The 13,763-nt window shown below is 45.9% G+C and overlaps 1 protein-coding gene across 1 annotated transcript in view; it reads left to right on the forward strand.

The window, feature by feature from the left end:
• The window catches only part of LOC119381537 (Down syndrome cell adhesion molecule-like protein Dscam2), a 217,984-nt gene extending 205,867 nt beyond the window's left edge, over positions 1–12,117 (forward strand). The window contains exons 19-27 of the mRNA XM_037649311.2: positions 751–855; positions 2,118–2,309; positions 3,147–3,443; positions 5,843–6,022; positions 6,628–6,771; positions 8,279–8,327; positions 8,488–8,572; positions 9,701–9,782; positions 11,974–12,117. Of these exons, the coding sequence (XP_037505239.1) occupies positions 751–855; positions 2,118–2,309; positions 3,147–3,443; positions 5,843–6,022; positions 6,628–6,771; positions 8,279–8,327; positions 8,488–8,566 (1,046 nt within the window). The 3' untranslated portion in view covers positions 8,567–8,572; positions 9,701–9,782; positions 11,974–12,117. The remainder of the gene's footprint in view (positions 1–750; positions 856–2,117; positions 2,310–3,146; positions 3,444–5,842; positions 6,023–6,627; positions 6,772–8,278; positions 8,328–8,487; positions 8,573–9,700; positions 9,783–11,973) is intronic.
• The last annotated feature ends 1,646 nt before the right edge of the window (positions 12,118–13,763 follow it).

Genomic DNA, 13,763 nt, shown 5'->3' on the forward strand with positions numbered 1-13,763 from the left:
GATGGTTAATGTACCATGGCTATTCACTTTCACCGAAAATTCTGCACGGAAAGTATGCGGTTTTAACTTCACAATCTTTTGCCGAATGTCAAGAAACAGTGCAATTTATCTTGTCTAAAGTTTAATTTAAATAAAGTGATGACAGGTGGGGAACTGATACTCGATGGAATGAAAGCATAGCAAACTGGCTACCAGGTGGTGACAGCATACGGTCCGATAATAGTTTTACTTATCGTTGCAGCTGTTCAATGATTCAGGCATGACTATCTGCGACCCCAGTTATTTTCATTGTTTGATACCTTCCGAGGCTATCTAGGCTAGATTAAAGGACATGAGTGTGTTTGGATGGCCCTTTGCTTGCTTAAGTACGCGCATCCTTATGAATATACTGCCTTTCGTCGTGGTATATGCTGCCTGTATGGAAATGATGCTGATACTCGCTGTGTGCGATGACGTACCCGAGATATTGATTTATGCAAAGCCCGGTTTTGCTTTTTTTTTGTTTTACAGCAGAACACGGGTATTGAAGGTCAAACAGGAAGCAAAAAAAGTATCTCTGGTTTAGTGAAATAACGACAGTAGACACGTAACGTAACACTATAATACATTATTCATGCGTTGGTGCAATGTCCAGTGCATACAAGATGACAAAACAACAGCGATGTTTTTTTCCTCTGGATGATATTACCCCGGCGTTTTCATCGACCACAGCGGTGCGCCAAAGCAGATTGCGCGTCTCTGATGTTACAGATCCTCCTCCACCGCCAACGTACCGGGTGGTGGGCACTTCGGCTCGGACAATTTCGCTGGCTTGGGAGAGGCCGGTCATCCCATTCGACGATCCGCCTATCAGAAGTAAGCCTACACGCTGCATTATTGACAAAGAAGCTTGGTTTGCCGCAGCGATGACGCACCGGAGGCAAGTCCATTTGAGCAGAAATAATGCAAACACGAAACAACCTTATGCACTAGTTGCCCCCGCCTTCTTCAGGGGCTAAAATCAGTAAAGGGCCGTGCAGGTCGCTGTATAAACAGGTGCGCTTCAGACATTCGCTCTCCGAGGAAAATACCAAGTGCATTCGCCATACGAGGTCCGAATAACCTGCAACTTGATAGGTAGCACGTGTTGTAGTGGGCAGATGAGAGAGGTCTTAATTTTTTTTTTGACTCCTGAAAAAGCTCGATTGAAGATATTTTGCGAGGAAGCTACGAATTTCTCCGTGTCTCTGACGGCTGTTTTCTGAACTAAGTATACAAAACTACGTGTGCGATCTCTCAACCTACACATTAATGGGGAAAAGAGAGCAGGTGAAACTTTTGTGTCCCAATTCTGAGGTATATAGGCGCGGCATAAGTTGTGTTTTCGCGAGACCCCATCATATCGTGTAAAACGTGGTTAACAACAAAACTAGCCACTCTGAGAAGGTCCGCAATCGGAAAAACTGTATATTTTTACAGAATTTTACGAGTCATTCATCGAGGAGCGCTCTTAAAGGGATACTAAGAGCAAAACAATTTTTCTCGTATTAGTAAAGTACTCTTTCACGATACCAAAAACACCACGCTTGCTGCGAGAAGACGCGTAGTAAGCGAGAAAACACGTAAAAACAAAATGTGGGTGGCGAGGCCACCCTGAAGTTTCCGCATCATTCGCCGTGACGTCACATATTTTGATGGCGCCTACTAGGGACTTCGTAGTTCCTAATCGGTAAAAATGAAGTACATCGTCCTCTGAGGGGACCATAGACTTAACATAACAAGTTTGGGGTAATTTTGTTGAGCCAATGGCGCCGAAATACGATAAATGCACTCTGAAATCCGTGACGTCACGCGGGGATATTTGGGCGAGAAATTTAAAAATGTAACTTTGAACTTGATTTTCTCCTCTATTAATAAACCAATGATGGTGAAAGTAACGACATTAGAGTTCTCAGAGCACAATTTATCGATATAAACCGATTCATTGTTTCTCTTTAGTGTCCCTTAAACTTCTGTTAACTCGACATTTCTCTCTCTTCTTTACTTTACGTCCACTTTTTCCGTCCCAGTGCCGACATGCTAAGCGAAGTTTATGACTTTCCAGTGCTTCCCTTATCTCACATCTATCTCGTGCGCAGCCTACTACGTCTCGTGGCGACTGGAAGGCGACGAGCACTCGTGGCGGGAGCAGTCAGTGGGCGGTGACAGGACCAGCTTTGCGCTGTCCGGTCTCGCGTGCGGCACGAGGCACCAACTGCGCATGCGCTCATCCAGTGACGTGGGACGTGGACCAGAAGGGAATGTCGTCACCGCCTCCACTGAAGGAAACCGTACGTTTTAAGCATCAGTGCTGTTACGGCAGGCCACTTGGCTGAACTACTCTCGTGATGTGTGCAGAAAGAAATATATACATAAATTTGACCACGGCCTTTTCCTGTTACTCACGCTCGTCGCCATGACTTAGTGACTATGATGTTACGCTGCTCTGCTTCAGGTCGCGGGTTCGATTCCTGCGGCGACCGTCGAGACAGAAAAAGACAGAGAAATCGACAGTTAGAAATAGAGAGAGAGAGAGAGAGAGAGAGAAATAAACAGAGACGAACAAAGAGGCAGAAAATACAGAGAGAACGAGAGAGAGAGAAAGAGAAACAAGGAAGGTTGCCCAGCTCTGTACTTCCTTCAGGCTTGGCACCTCTAGTGCGAAGCTGCCTTGACATTCTTTTATGGATTCGAAATTCAGGAACGTTCATGTGCTTATCTTGTGTTCATGTAATACAGGCTTGACAAAACCAAACCAACACCGGCGAAGCAACGTTATCTGGCGGGGTCTGTACTCAATCTGTTTACGGCACGTCACCGAGGCCAACCATATGATAGCAGCACGTTAATAACAGCTTAGAAATAGTAAAAAAAAATGTGATAGCAGCAAAAACGTGTTCTGCGAATCGCGTTGTTCAAAGCACCAAGCGTTAGTAATCCATTTTACCGTGTTTCAGGACGAAGACAGTCGAAACAAAAAATGTAACCTGATAAGCTTCCAGCCCTAACTTGCGCAAAGAAGTAAACGAAGTTTCATGGAAGTCACAGGACGCCGCATTATGCCGTGACGTTTGCAAATAAACACAATGAAAAGCGCGTTTGTCACAGCAGCCTGTCGCCTTCTGTAGGCCCCGTGCTCCAACAGCCGGATCGCTTGGTGGCGAGCAACTCCAGCGCTGCCTGGCTGCACCCCGAAGCGTGGTGGCACGGCGGATGCCCCATCAGCCACTTCACCGTCCACTACAGACGCAGCACCGAGACGGACTGGACCCTAGTGTCCAGCCACTTGCCCTACAGGCATGACGAACCACTGGTCCTCTCGGACCTGCAGTCGGGGTCCTGGTACGTGCTGCTCATGGTTGCCCACAACGACGCCGGCAGCACCACGGCTCAGGTCAACTTTGCCACGCTCACGCCTGATGGAGGTGCGTTTCATTCTGCCTTCTGTTAAAACTGTTGAAATTTACAAGTACGAACTCATGCCACGCCGCCATCGTAATGTTGAATGAAGGTGCTTTTCAATATTTGTCCGCGTGGCATGCCGTGGTAGGATCTTACCATGCTCAAATAAGGGTGTGCACTCGAAACTGGTAATACTTCAATTTCAATCAATCAATCAATCAATCAATCAATCAATCAATCAATCAATCAATCAATCAATCAATCAATCAATCAATCAATCAATCAATCAATCAATCAATCAATCAATCAATCAATCAATCAATCAATCAAATCGCATTTTATTTCAGGATCACTGAAACTTAATGGGGCTTGATGGGTACAGACAAAAAGCCATTTTTAAGGCTTGGCAGGGTCTGTACCCCCGGGCTTGGCAGACATGGCTCGTGATTGTATAGCAGAAGTAAAAGAAAAAAAAACATGGCTGATCCCTCTGTCATAGGAATCGGTATAACACGAAAGTGAAACGTGTCTTCAGTGACGTAGTTGGGCATTTGTTGTGCATTCTTTCGCCCCAAGGGCGAAGGAATGAATGCTACAGCAACAAATTGTAATGTCACGCGAAGAACGGCAAGCAGCTCGAAACGTGCAACGCGCTGCTCAAGCAGAAAGGACGCACGGAACGAACATACACAGGATGTGAGCGAACTGTCACATTTGTAACTTATTTCTGCGTGAGCGCCGCGCTCCTTTCGCAAAAGCGGCCGCTGCAGTGGGCCAAGGACCTTCGTGCTCTCAACGCAAGACGTACGAACCACAGCGATCACGAGATAATCGCACGCACGAGCGACCACGCCCTGTAGAGGCGGAGTTCGTCGCAACGGCGGTGACTTTTAAAGCGCGCTCTTCGAGCCCTTCGCGCCAGCTCGCTACCGATAACGAAAACGCGCTGTAACACGGATCTCTGAGTATCGCCACCGGCAAATGGTGTATATAAATAGCTCGCCGTTAGTATTGAGAAGAGCGTGCCGTCCGTGGCCGAATCGTTTCGCGCTGCGCGCTGTGGAGCGAGGGGTCGCGAGTTCGATTCCCAGTGACGGAACTTTTTCTTTGCCCACTGTTAGCCTTTATATTTTACAATGTCATATCCGTGACGGAAATACGTCAGTGGAGCCGTGGTGAACCCCGGCATAAAACACTTTCGTGTTTAAAAAAAAAAGAAATGAAAAAGAAAAAAGAAAAAAAACAGAAATGGAAAGTGTACACGAGGCAGTTATCTTCACTGGAAGGCCATAAAGAAGGTAGTAATGCCAAAAATGGATATGATATAGGTTCGTGAACAGCAATAAATAAAAATTACAGACAATAAAAGAGAAATAGCGCAGCTTGCACCGAGTCGCGCAAGGCTGGGGCTCAGCAGAGCTGCTGGCCGACACTTGGTAATAGTCCCTGCTTGTCTACGCACACGTTCATTCACACGCCGATGCACGAAGTGTTCACGTGATCTTATTGTAAATCACGAGTATTGGCTAAGTTTCGATCGGGTTCGATTGGGTATAGCGTAGCAATGACAGCACAAAGCAGCCTAATTAATTAAAGTGTCTTTTTTGTCTGTGTTTCTTTCTATTTCCTCCTTTGTTTCTTTCTTTCTCTATCTCTGTCACGCTTTTTCTGTCGCCTTTTTTTCCTGCTTCTTCTCTATCTGTCTGTCTATTTCTCGCATCCTCTTTCTTTCTTTCTCTCTCTCTTTGTTCCTCTATCTTTCTCCCTTTTTTCCTCTGCGGCGGTCGCATTTCCGATGGAGGCGAAAATGCTTGAGGCGCGTGTACTTAGATTTAGGTGCACGTTAAAGAACCCCAGGTGGTCGAAATTTCCGGAGCCCTCCACTACGGCGTTTCTCATAATCATACGGTGGTTTCGGGACGTTAACCCCAACAATTATTAATTAACCCTTTCTTACTCCTTCGTCTTGATCTCTGTTTTTTCCATGTCATTTTTGTGTCTGTTTCTTTCGAGCTCTATGTCTGTCTGTATATATGTTTCCTCTTTCTTCCCTTTGTTTCTCTTTCTTTCTCTCTCTCTCTCTATACTCGTTCTTTTAGCCATCCGAGTTATTGCATCCCAAGCCGGACTAATCTTCGCTGCGGGAGAGCGCGCGTTTGGCGCACGTGTTCGGGCAGAGAAGCAGAGCATGCAGAAGATGACGGAGAGAGTGCGCGCCGGCATGATGATAATTATTTCTTGTCTACGTCGCGAGATGGACAAATGGCGGCCCTCACAGCTCTGCTGTAAAAGAAAAGCCACTAATACAACTTCGATCCGGAGCTTAAGAGCTTTAAAAGGTGTGGGGTCGCCTCGAGTGCGTCTTCGTTAGGAATTTTTTATTGAAGTCATATTACACTCAAGTATGTTGCTTGTCTTTCAGACGTGCCTTCACACAAGCCTCACCTGCTGGACGCCAAGATGGCGTCCTTCTACCGGCACCTAACTGTGACGTTGCCCATTGGCAGCTCAGTGCTGGTGCTTGTCGTTGTGTTGGCGGTGCTTTGGTGCGTGATGCGGCGACACGCGGACGACGCTACTGCTGCACAAAGCACGCCACAGGGTGAGTCAGGGTTATTACTCGCAGTTGCTTCTGCGTGGGATGCCTGAGGCATTGTTTCTTGAGGTGTTTCACATTTTAGAAACGGAAGCAGCGCCACCTTGTTGATTGCTCTGCCCTTGCCTTCCGAAACGAACAACGTCTGAGCCAATCATGACACGCCGCGGTGGCCTACGTTGTTCGACTGCCGACCCGAATGTCGCGGGATCGAACCCCGGCCGCGGTAGCCGCATTTCGATTGAGGAGAAATGCTAGAGGCCCGTGTGCTTAGATTTAGGTGCCCGCTAAACAACCCCAGGTGGTCGAAATTTCCGGAGCCTCCACTACGGCGTCTCTCATAATCACGGCGTGGTTGTATGTCGAAAAACGCCAACAATTATTTAAATCATATGGAACAAACAACGTACAATGATGTATTAGTAAGGACTTTTAAACCTGTTTGTTTATCCGCAGTTTACTCCAGCGAATCTTGAGTAGGACAGCACACCTCATAGTCATGCCTCGCATAATGTATATAAGTTGATTTTTGGGTTGTTGGGTGCCAAAAACACGATAACATACTGTCAACGAGCATTACTTTTTTGCTTAATCGGCTTTTCTTTTTTCAGGTAGCGTGTGCGGCGAGCGTTACAAGAGCGAGGGGCTGAGCTCTGTAGAACCGACATACTGCGGCGGTGGCTCATCCCGAGGATCGTCCGCTTATGCGGTGCCGCACAGAGTGTACGATGTGCCTTATGCCCAGAAAAGATCAGGTATGTTGACGCAAGTTAGCAGTCGTTTCGTTATCGGCAGCCTATTTCTTGATACACTGTAGGTGCCCGCACCGATAGTGCACGTTGAGTGGTTTAAAATTGTAACTCACGTTGTATGGATGAAGGAAAATTAGGTCTAAAGAGACGAATTAACAGGGACGTAAATCATTTAGAAATAATCTAAACCAGAAATGAAGGTGTGACGCATGTTGCTGCAGTCAATGGCAAATTGGTCACCGGTCTTCTGGGCAGAACAACAGCGATCTGAATTTAAGCGAAATATATTTAAGCACTGTGTGCCAAGTGCCTACATCATCGACGCTCAATGCCTCGGAGTTTCACATGGATGGCGCCCTGAAATCGAATACCTTGTTCATATCGACACTTAGGTGAACAACTTGCAGTGGCCGTCTTGCGTGCTTTTCGCATCACTATAGAAAACATCTTTTCGTACGCACCTGTTATTGCCATTTAGTGAGCGACATACACACAAAGCTTTATTCATATCTGCAAAATTTCTCATACGCAAGGGCAACTTTTGTATGTTTCAACGTTGACGTGCTCATCAGTGGTGGCAGCTATCGGTGCGTTAACGAGACGACCCCTCGGGGCGAAAGGCAATCAAGGATGGCGCTTACGCACATGTTTTGTGAATATGAGCATTCGTTCTTGTAACGGCGAACTGAAGAAAGATTTCATATCTACACCAGCTTTAAGCCGTAAGACAGGCCTGTGAGCATTTGCGCTCAGTTATCAAAACTTTCTTCGTAGGTTGCGCAAGAACAAGTAGCTGAGTAAACACTTTTCATCCGACTATGACGCATGGTTTCTTGCTCACCCAATTCGGTCTATCACAAGCGTTCACCTGAGGATCGCGCTTACAAGCAAATACGAAGAAAAGTAGATTTTAAAGCTTGCGGAAATGGAGAAAAGTTCGGTATGGGTAGCTGTATTAGGCGAAATATAACGGACCTTAACGATTGCAAAAATGTCACCGTCTAGACGAACATCATATAGGATGAAGACGAGGTTTCCAAGCGGACATGAATTTGCATTTCTGAGGCTGAATTCACAAAGCTTTTAGTTCGAAAGTGCTCACTGCGATTGGCCAGCTAGTTTTGTCAACGTGCAGCATCACGATTGACTGGAAATTCTTCTTACGAACAATTGCAGCGTAAGACGTTTTTTTGAATGCGAACCCAGCTGAAGGACGGCTTCGCGCGATGTGCACTATGTAAGAGCAGGAACACTTATTCAATACACTACAATAGCCAGCCATGTGGCTGTCCTTGCAGTCTCGCAGATGCCTCCAGCTCCTTTATTTGTCTAGTCAGTATTGATCGTTATTGAGATCATACGCAAGCATTACTTGACATGCAACGTAGCAAGTTGTCATCGTGTTTACTTTACAACGGAACTACGTGTATATACCATAAATCGCGTTTAGGAAGTGTTGAAATTATTTCTCTTTCTTACACTTTCGCATTCTCCCTTTGCTCTCTTTCAGTGGAACAGATAGCCATTCAATCTAGGAAGTCACAGAGTTCTACGGGCCTGTAAGTCTTCTCTCGCCTTTTAGCATCACGAGCTTTGTAGTCGAATATAAACAAAGCCAGTCACACAGGGGACAGAAAATATTGTCCACCGTCGCGTAAAAATAAACATGCGAAGATGTATGCATTTCAAGTGAAGTGTGCCTTATTTCACATTTCGCAGGAGTCGAGATGGGTCTCAACTCTTCTACGTCTCGAGCAAATCTAAAGTGTTCGACGAGGACGAAATGCATAGGTTATGACGCGTGGTAAGTTCCAGAGACGTGCCCTTGTTTTTCTTTTATTGTGATATCAATTATATGGGCTCCCTCGGAGTTTTCGCCGTCGCCGTCATGTCCGGGATATGTATAATATGTATATATAAATAAAAGCTACAAAGACGCAAATTCGGAAGCGCGCCACCGGGATTCGAATCTGTGGACCTCTCACTCCGCAGCGCAAAGTGTTAGAGAATTCGGCCACGCGCCATCCGTTCTTCGGAATTCTAACGATGAGCTATTTATACACCATTTGCTGCTGGCGGTGCGCAGAGCTCGGAAGTGCTTAAGCGTGTGCAGTATCACCCACGAGACTGCCCGAAGGGTGCTCTTTAAAGCAATGCTCCTACATTTTGCTTCAGTTTTAAAACTGCCCTTGAGACGCGCACTAGAAGTGGCCCATTTTCTGTAGCGACTCGCGATGTGGAACGCCGGGTAAACAATGCCTCGAACGCAACCGCGCGGCAGGTGACGCGGAGAGGCACTCCACGCGCCGCACTCTTCAAGAAAAAAAAGTCTAAGGCACTGGGTGTAGCGCACTGCTCAAACTAATAATTATAATTGTTGGGGTTTAATGTCCCAAAACCATGATTTGATTATGAGAGACGCCGTAGTGGAGGGCTCCGGAAATTTTGACCGTCTGGTGTTCTTTAAGGTGCACCTAAAACTAAGTCGCCGGGCCTCAGCATTCTCGCCTCAATCGTAAATGCGGCCGCCGCGGCCGGAATTCGATTTCCGCGACCTGCGGGTCGAGCACCATAACCGCTAGACCACCGTGGAGGGTTACTGCTCAAACTCGAAGTAACAACACTGTGACAGTTGTTTGCTCGCGCTCGGCCTGTGTATACCTGTGCGTTCTTTTCAAGTGTCCTTCATTGTATTTGAGCAGCGCAGCTGCCATTGTTAAGCTGTGACCACTGCTAGTTCGCGCTCGTCCTGTGTGCGTCATTTTCGTGCGACCTTTGCGCCTTGAGCGACGCGCTGCAAGTATCGAGCTGCTTGCCGTTCTTCGTGTGACATTCGCATTTACTGCTATCGCATTGATTGATTCGCTTTTGAGCGAAACTGTGACTTTTTTTAACGGAAGTTTAGCCTCATCATGTACAATTAATCTTACAGGTTGCCGTCATACCATTGTATTGGAGGATATAATGCGAGCAGTCCTGCCGGAGAGTAATCGCCACATGTCTGCCCAATATCAGTAAGTATATATACCAATATAAGTAATACTTGTTTGGTGTTATTAAAGAATGGCTACTTCCCTATCGATAAGATTTATTTTTATTATGGAGGCAACGTTATCTTCAACGTATGTACACATGTGGAATGTCAGTCGTAGATCCATTATTTCCTTACTGTGTTTTCCCAGTTTACCAATTGGCTTTCGTTCTTTTTTATCAAGACTCGGTAAGACACTATAATTTAAACTTTTGTAGCGTCTCATGATGACATCATGAGGAACTATTAACAAGAAGGTTGCAGTTGCGTAGACTCACAACCAGACGAAAGAGATGGTAAGTTGCTAAAAAACATGGCGATTCCTCTGTCATAGGGATCGGTATAACAAGAAGTAAAGCGTGTCTTCACAGACTAGTTGAGCGTTTGTTATGCATTGTTTCGCACCGAGGACGAAGGAATGAATGCTATAGCAACAAACTGTAAGCCACGCAAGCTCTCGAAACCTGCAACGCAGGCGCTAAAGCAGAAAGGACCACGGAACGAACATACCCAGATGAGCGCAAACTAACAACTGTCACAGCTCGACAGTTAAAGTGCGCTGTCATATACAAAGGAGGATGCACGACAACGAACGCAGAAGTATACACAAGATGAGCGCGAACTGTCACAGTTGTAACTTAGGCCTATTTGTTTGTGAGCAGCGTGCTCCTTTCGCAAAGCGGCCGCTGCAGTGAGCGAAGTGACATTCGCGCTCTCTGTAACTGCGGTGAGAGTGCAAGACGTACAAGATAAGCACGCGCGCACGAGCGACCACGCCCTGTAGAGTCGCACGCTCATCTCAGCGCGTGGGGCGACGACCTTAAAGCGCGCCCTTCGAGCCCACGCCGTCTCGCTAGTGATAACAAAATTACGCTGATGTACCACCGATATCTGAGTACCGCAACCGGCATATGGTGCATATAAATAGCATGCTGTTAGCAAAAGAAGAACGTGCCGTCTGTGGCGGAGTCGTTTTGAGCTGGGCGCTGGGGATTGAGGGGTCGTAAGTTCGACTCCCGGTGACAGAACATTTTCTTTTCTTCTAGTTTTTTCTTTGCCATATCTTAGTTTTCATATTTTACAACGTCATATCCGTGACGGAAATGCGTCAGTGTAGCCGTGGTAGACCCCGTCATAAAACACTTTCGTGTTAAAAAAAGAAAAAAAAAATGGAAGGCGCTTACACCTCGTCTTTCAGAGTGGAACGCGGTAGCGTTATCGGGCCGTGTTCGCATCACTTTCTCATTCGCTTGCTATGTTTAGCTTCTCGGCAGACTCCTCAACCGTGCTGTGAGGGAAGGAACGCTTTGCGCGACACATTGGCCGTTGTAAACTCTCCTAGAGTGCCTATTGCAAATGCACTTGTGAAGTGCACACTATGCCATAAATGATGATTTTGCGAAGTACCAAAGTATCCACTACGCTCCCGTAAAGTAATACGCGCAACCTACGAAACTGCGCCCTTTGTTGATGCTGTGACTTATGGGATGACTAATCGTTGCTGAGCTCTCTTTAATGGTGGGCCTTTAAACCACCCATTCCTTGCGCAATTTACATGAGTGTGACACCTGGTGCTATTCTATGCTTCTGTCGCGCAATATTACGTCTATTAACGTGACGCTGTGTGAAGCAGCGCTAGTGTGCTGGTGGTAAACGTTTTCGTTAACTTAAATTACTAGGGACAATAGTGACTTGTGGTACAAGTCCTGCCGACGAAGACAAGGTTTATGAGAGGTGGACGAAGCTCGCGCAGTAAAACATAAAAGAGGCATGAAAAGGCATTATAACCTGCTACATCATAAAATTTATTAAGCCATTGGTAAGAGATGTTTGATTTATCTACTGACGTCGACCCGGTTTCTAGTTGAGCTGGCGAAATCAGCCTGGGAGTAATGGTTTTTGTTAAAGTTTTCAAAGGCACTCCGCGTGTGATAAGGACGCGCTGCAGGACTATGTCGGAAAGTACCATTCGGCACAACAAGGCATACTGGAATCGAAAACATATCTGTTTTCATTTTCCGATCATTGGAGTCATACTGTGTTCCAAGGTGACGCACTGGCCTCCACAACAAGTTGTCTTGCTCTGGTACCCGTGGTCTATGAAACCTTTGATGAACACAGTGGCTTCTAAGACCACGTGGGCGCATTACAATGATTTTTTTCTGCTTCCGCAGATTGGTACAATCGGAACCAAGCGAACACTACGACCACACCTCAACGCACGAGCATACCGAGCCTCAACGGTCGTCGGGCATGGTCGCGCAGAAGATCAAATTTCGGATTACATTGCCAAAAAGGAATTGCTCAGGTGGATCACCTGGATACGACACCTGTCGATGATGATCTTTTGTTGCTAGAAAACTACAAAACAACAAATTGTCCTATCCTATACCGTGACAAATACTCCATCATGATGATGATAATGATAACAACTTTATTTTCCGCCAGGTAAGCATAGAACCCCTGGTTGACGTGAGCAGGGGCAAGAAAGTGGAGGGAAGCAGCAGTGTTGAGGAGCCTTGCGTTAATTCGAGGCAGATAGGTTTAACATCTATCCAATCAGCAATGGGCGCAACTGGACGTGCACTGCAGTTCAAAGAATGACCTTAAACGTCGGAAAAAGCGTCGACGTCTTGTGGCTGTTTGTTCGAGTAAAAAGCGGGAAAAGCGTTTTAGTGCTTCTTTCAATTCTCGCCGAAGCAAAGAAAAATATATTGGCGATGCCTGCGTTTTTGATGATCTCGTTTTCGCAATCAGTTAGGTACAATACGTATGGAATTGACAGTTTCGTGGGCTGTACCGAAAATTACGGTCACTAGATGGCGTCATCAGTGCTGCCACTCACTTCTATACATCCTCAATTTATAACGTGTACGTTCTACAGACAGGCTAAGCATAATTAGTGTTTTTATGGCTTTTTTTCCCCTCTCCAGGCAAAATTTCACTGAAAAGCTGTATCACTTGAAAGGCAAGCTGTATTGTAGCCGAAGCCAGTGCGCTGGACGTAGCTGGCTGCTGCCGTAATGGCGTACCATTTTCGAAAATCAACACTTGGGAGCATCGGTGTACTGTGATATCTACTTATAAATGTTGTTCTCTTATATAAAGAAAGGCAGGGATAAGAAATTCCAAAAAGACCGATGACCTAAGAATGCGGCTAAAATAGGGGCACAAAAAATTGCCTGATGTTGCCCTTAATATTTATTATTCATAATTAAATCACCCGCGTACACACTGCCGCGTGCACTACGTTTAAGCGTTGTAATGGAGTTCGTTGTTCCTGTACAGTCAGTGGAAAAAGGCGCAATGTCGCCGACTGTTATCGTGAGTTTGTAAATTTGTACATACAAGGGAATAAAGTTTGATAAAATATTTTGCAACGCGTTTTGATTCTGTGTTCTTGGTGAACGTAACACATAGAGAACAAGTAAATGCCACCGCTAGCGATGAAGAAAAGAAGCAAGCGATTCTGCGGCTTGGAGAGGTTCATATAGGTACATATCAACGTTAAATTCGGGCACAAGTAGTTTTTTTTCCCTTTTGAATGTCGATCATCACGTGATCAGCATGTTAGCCCGCAGGAAAATTTGTGTTTTTAAAGTACTTACTCGTACTTCACGTAAAATACCAGTCACCACAGCTGAGCGTTGAAAATTTTCAACACATGCATGCCTGTTGCCATCTCCATTATAAAATGTGTGCCAGAGGGCCCGCTAAACTGAGTTGGTTTTGCCATATTAGGTCAAAAGGTGATAAGCGCCATTGAGATGAATTAGTGAGATGTATGGCGACGTTCCCTAGCAGAAATATTATCCCTAATAAAAGTGAAAAAAAAGTCACAGTTCCGCCTTAAAGGCGAATCAATGCATGTGATAAGAAAAATGGAACGTCATACGAATGTCATAAGAGAAAAGTTTAGCAGCTGACTCCTTTAGCAAACACGGCCGCTGCAGCGAGCGAAGTG

Source organism: Rhipicephalus sanguineus, chromosome 2 (assembly GCF_013339695.2).
Source record: "Rhipicephalus sanguineus isolate Rsan-2018 chromosome 2, BIME_Rsan_1.4, whole genome shotgun sequence".
Classification (NCBI taxonomy): domain Eukaryota; kingdom Metazoa; phylum Arthropoda; class Arachnida; order Ixodida; family Ixodidae; genus Rhipicephalus; species Rhipicephalus sanguineus.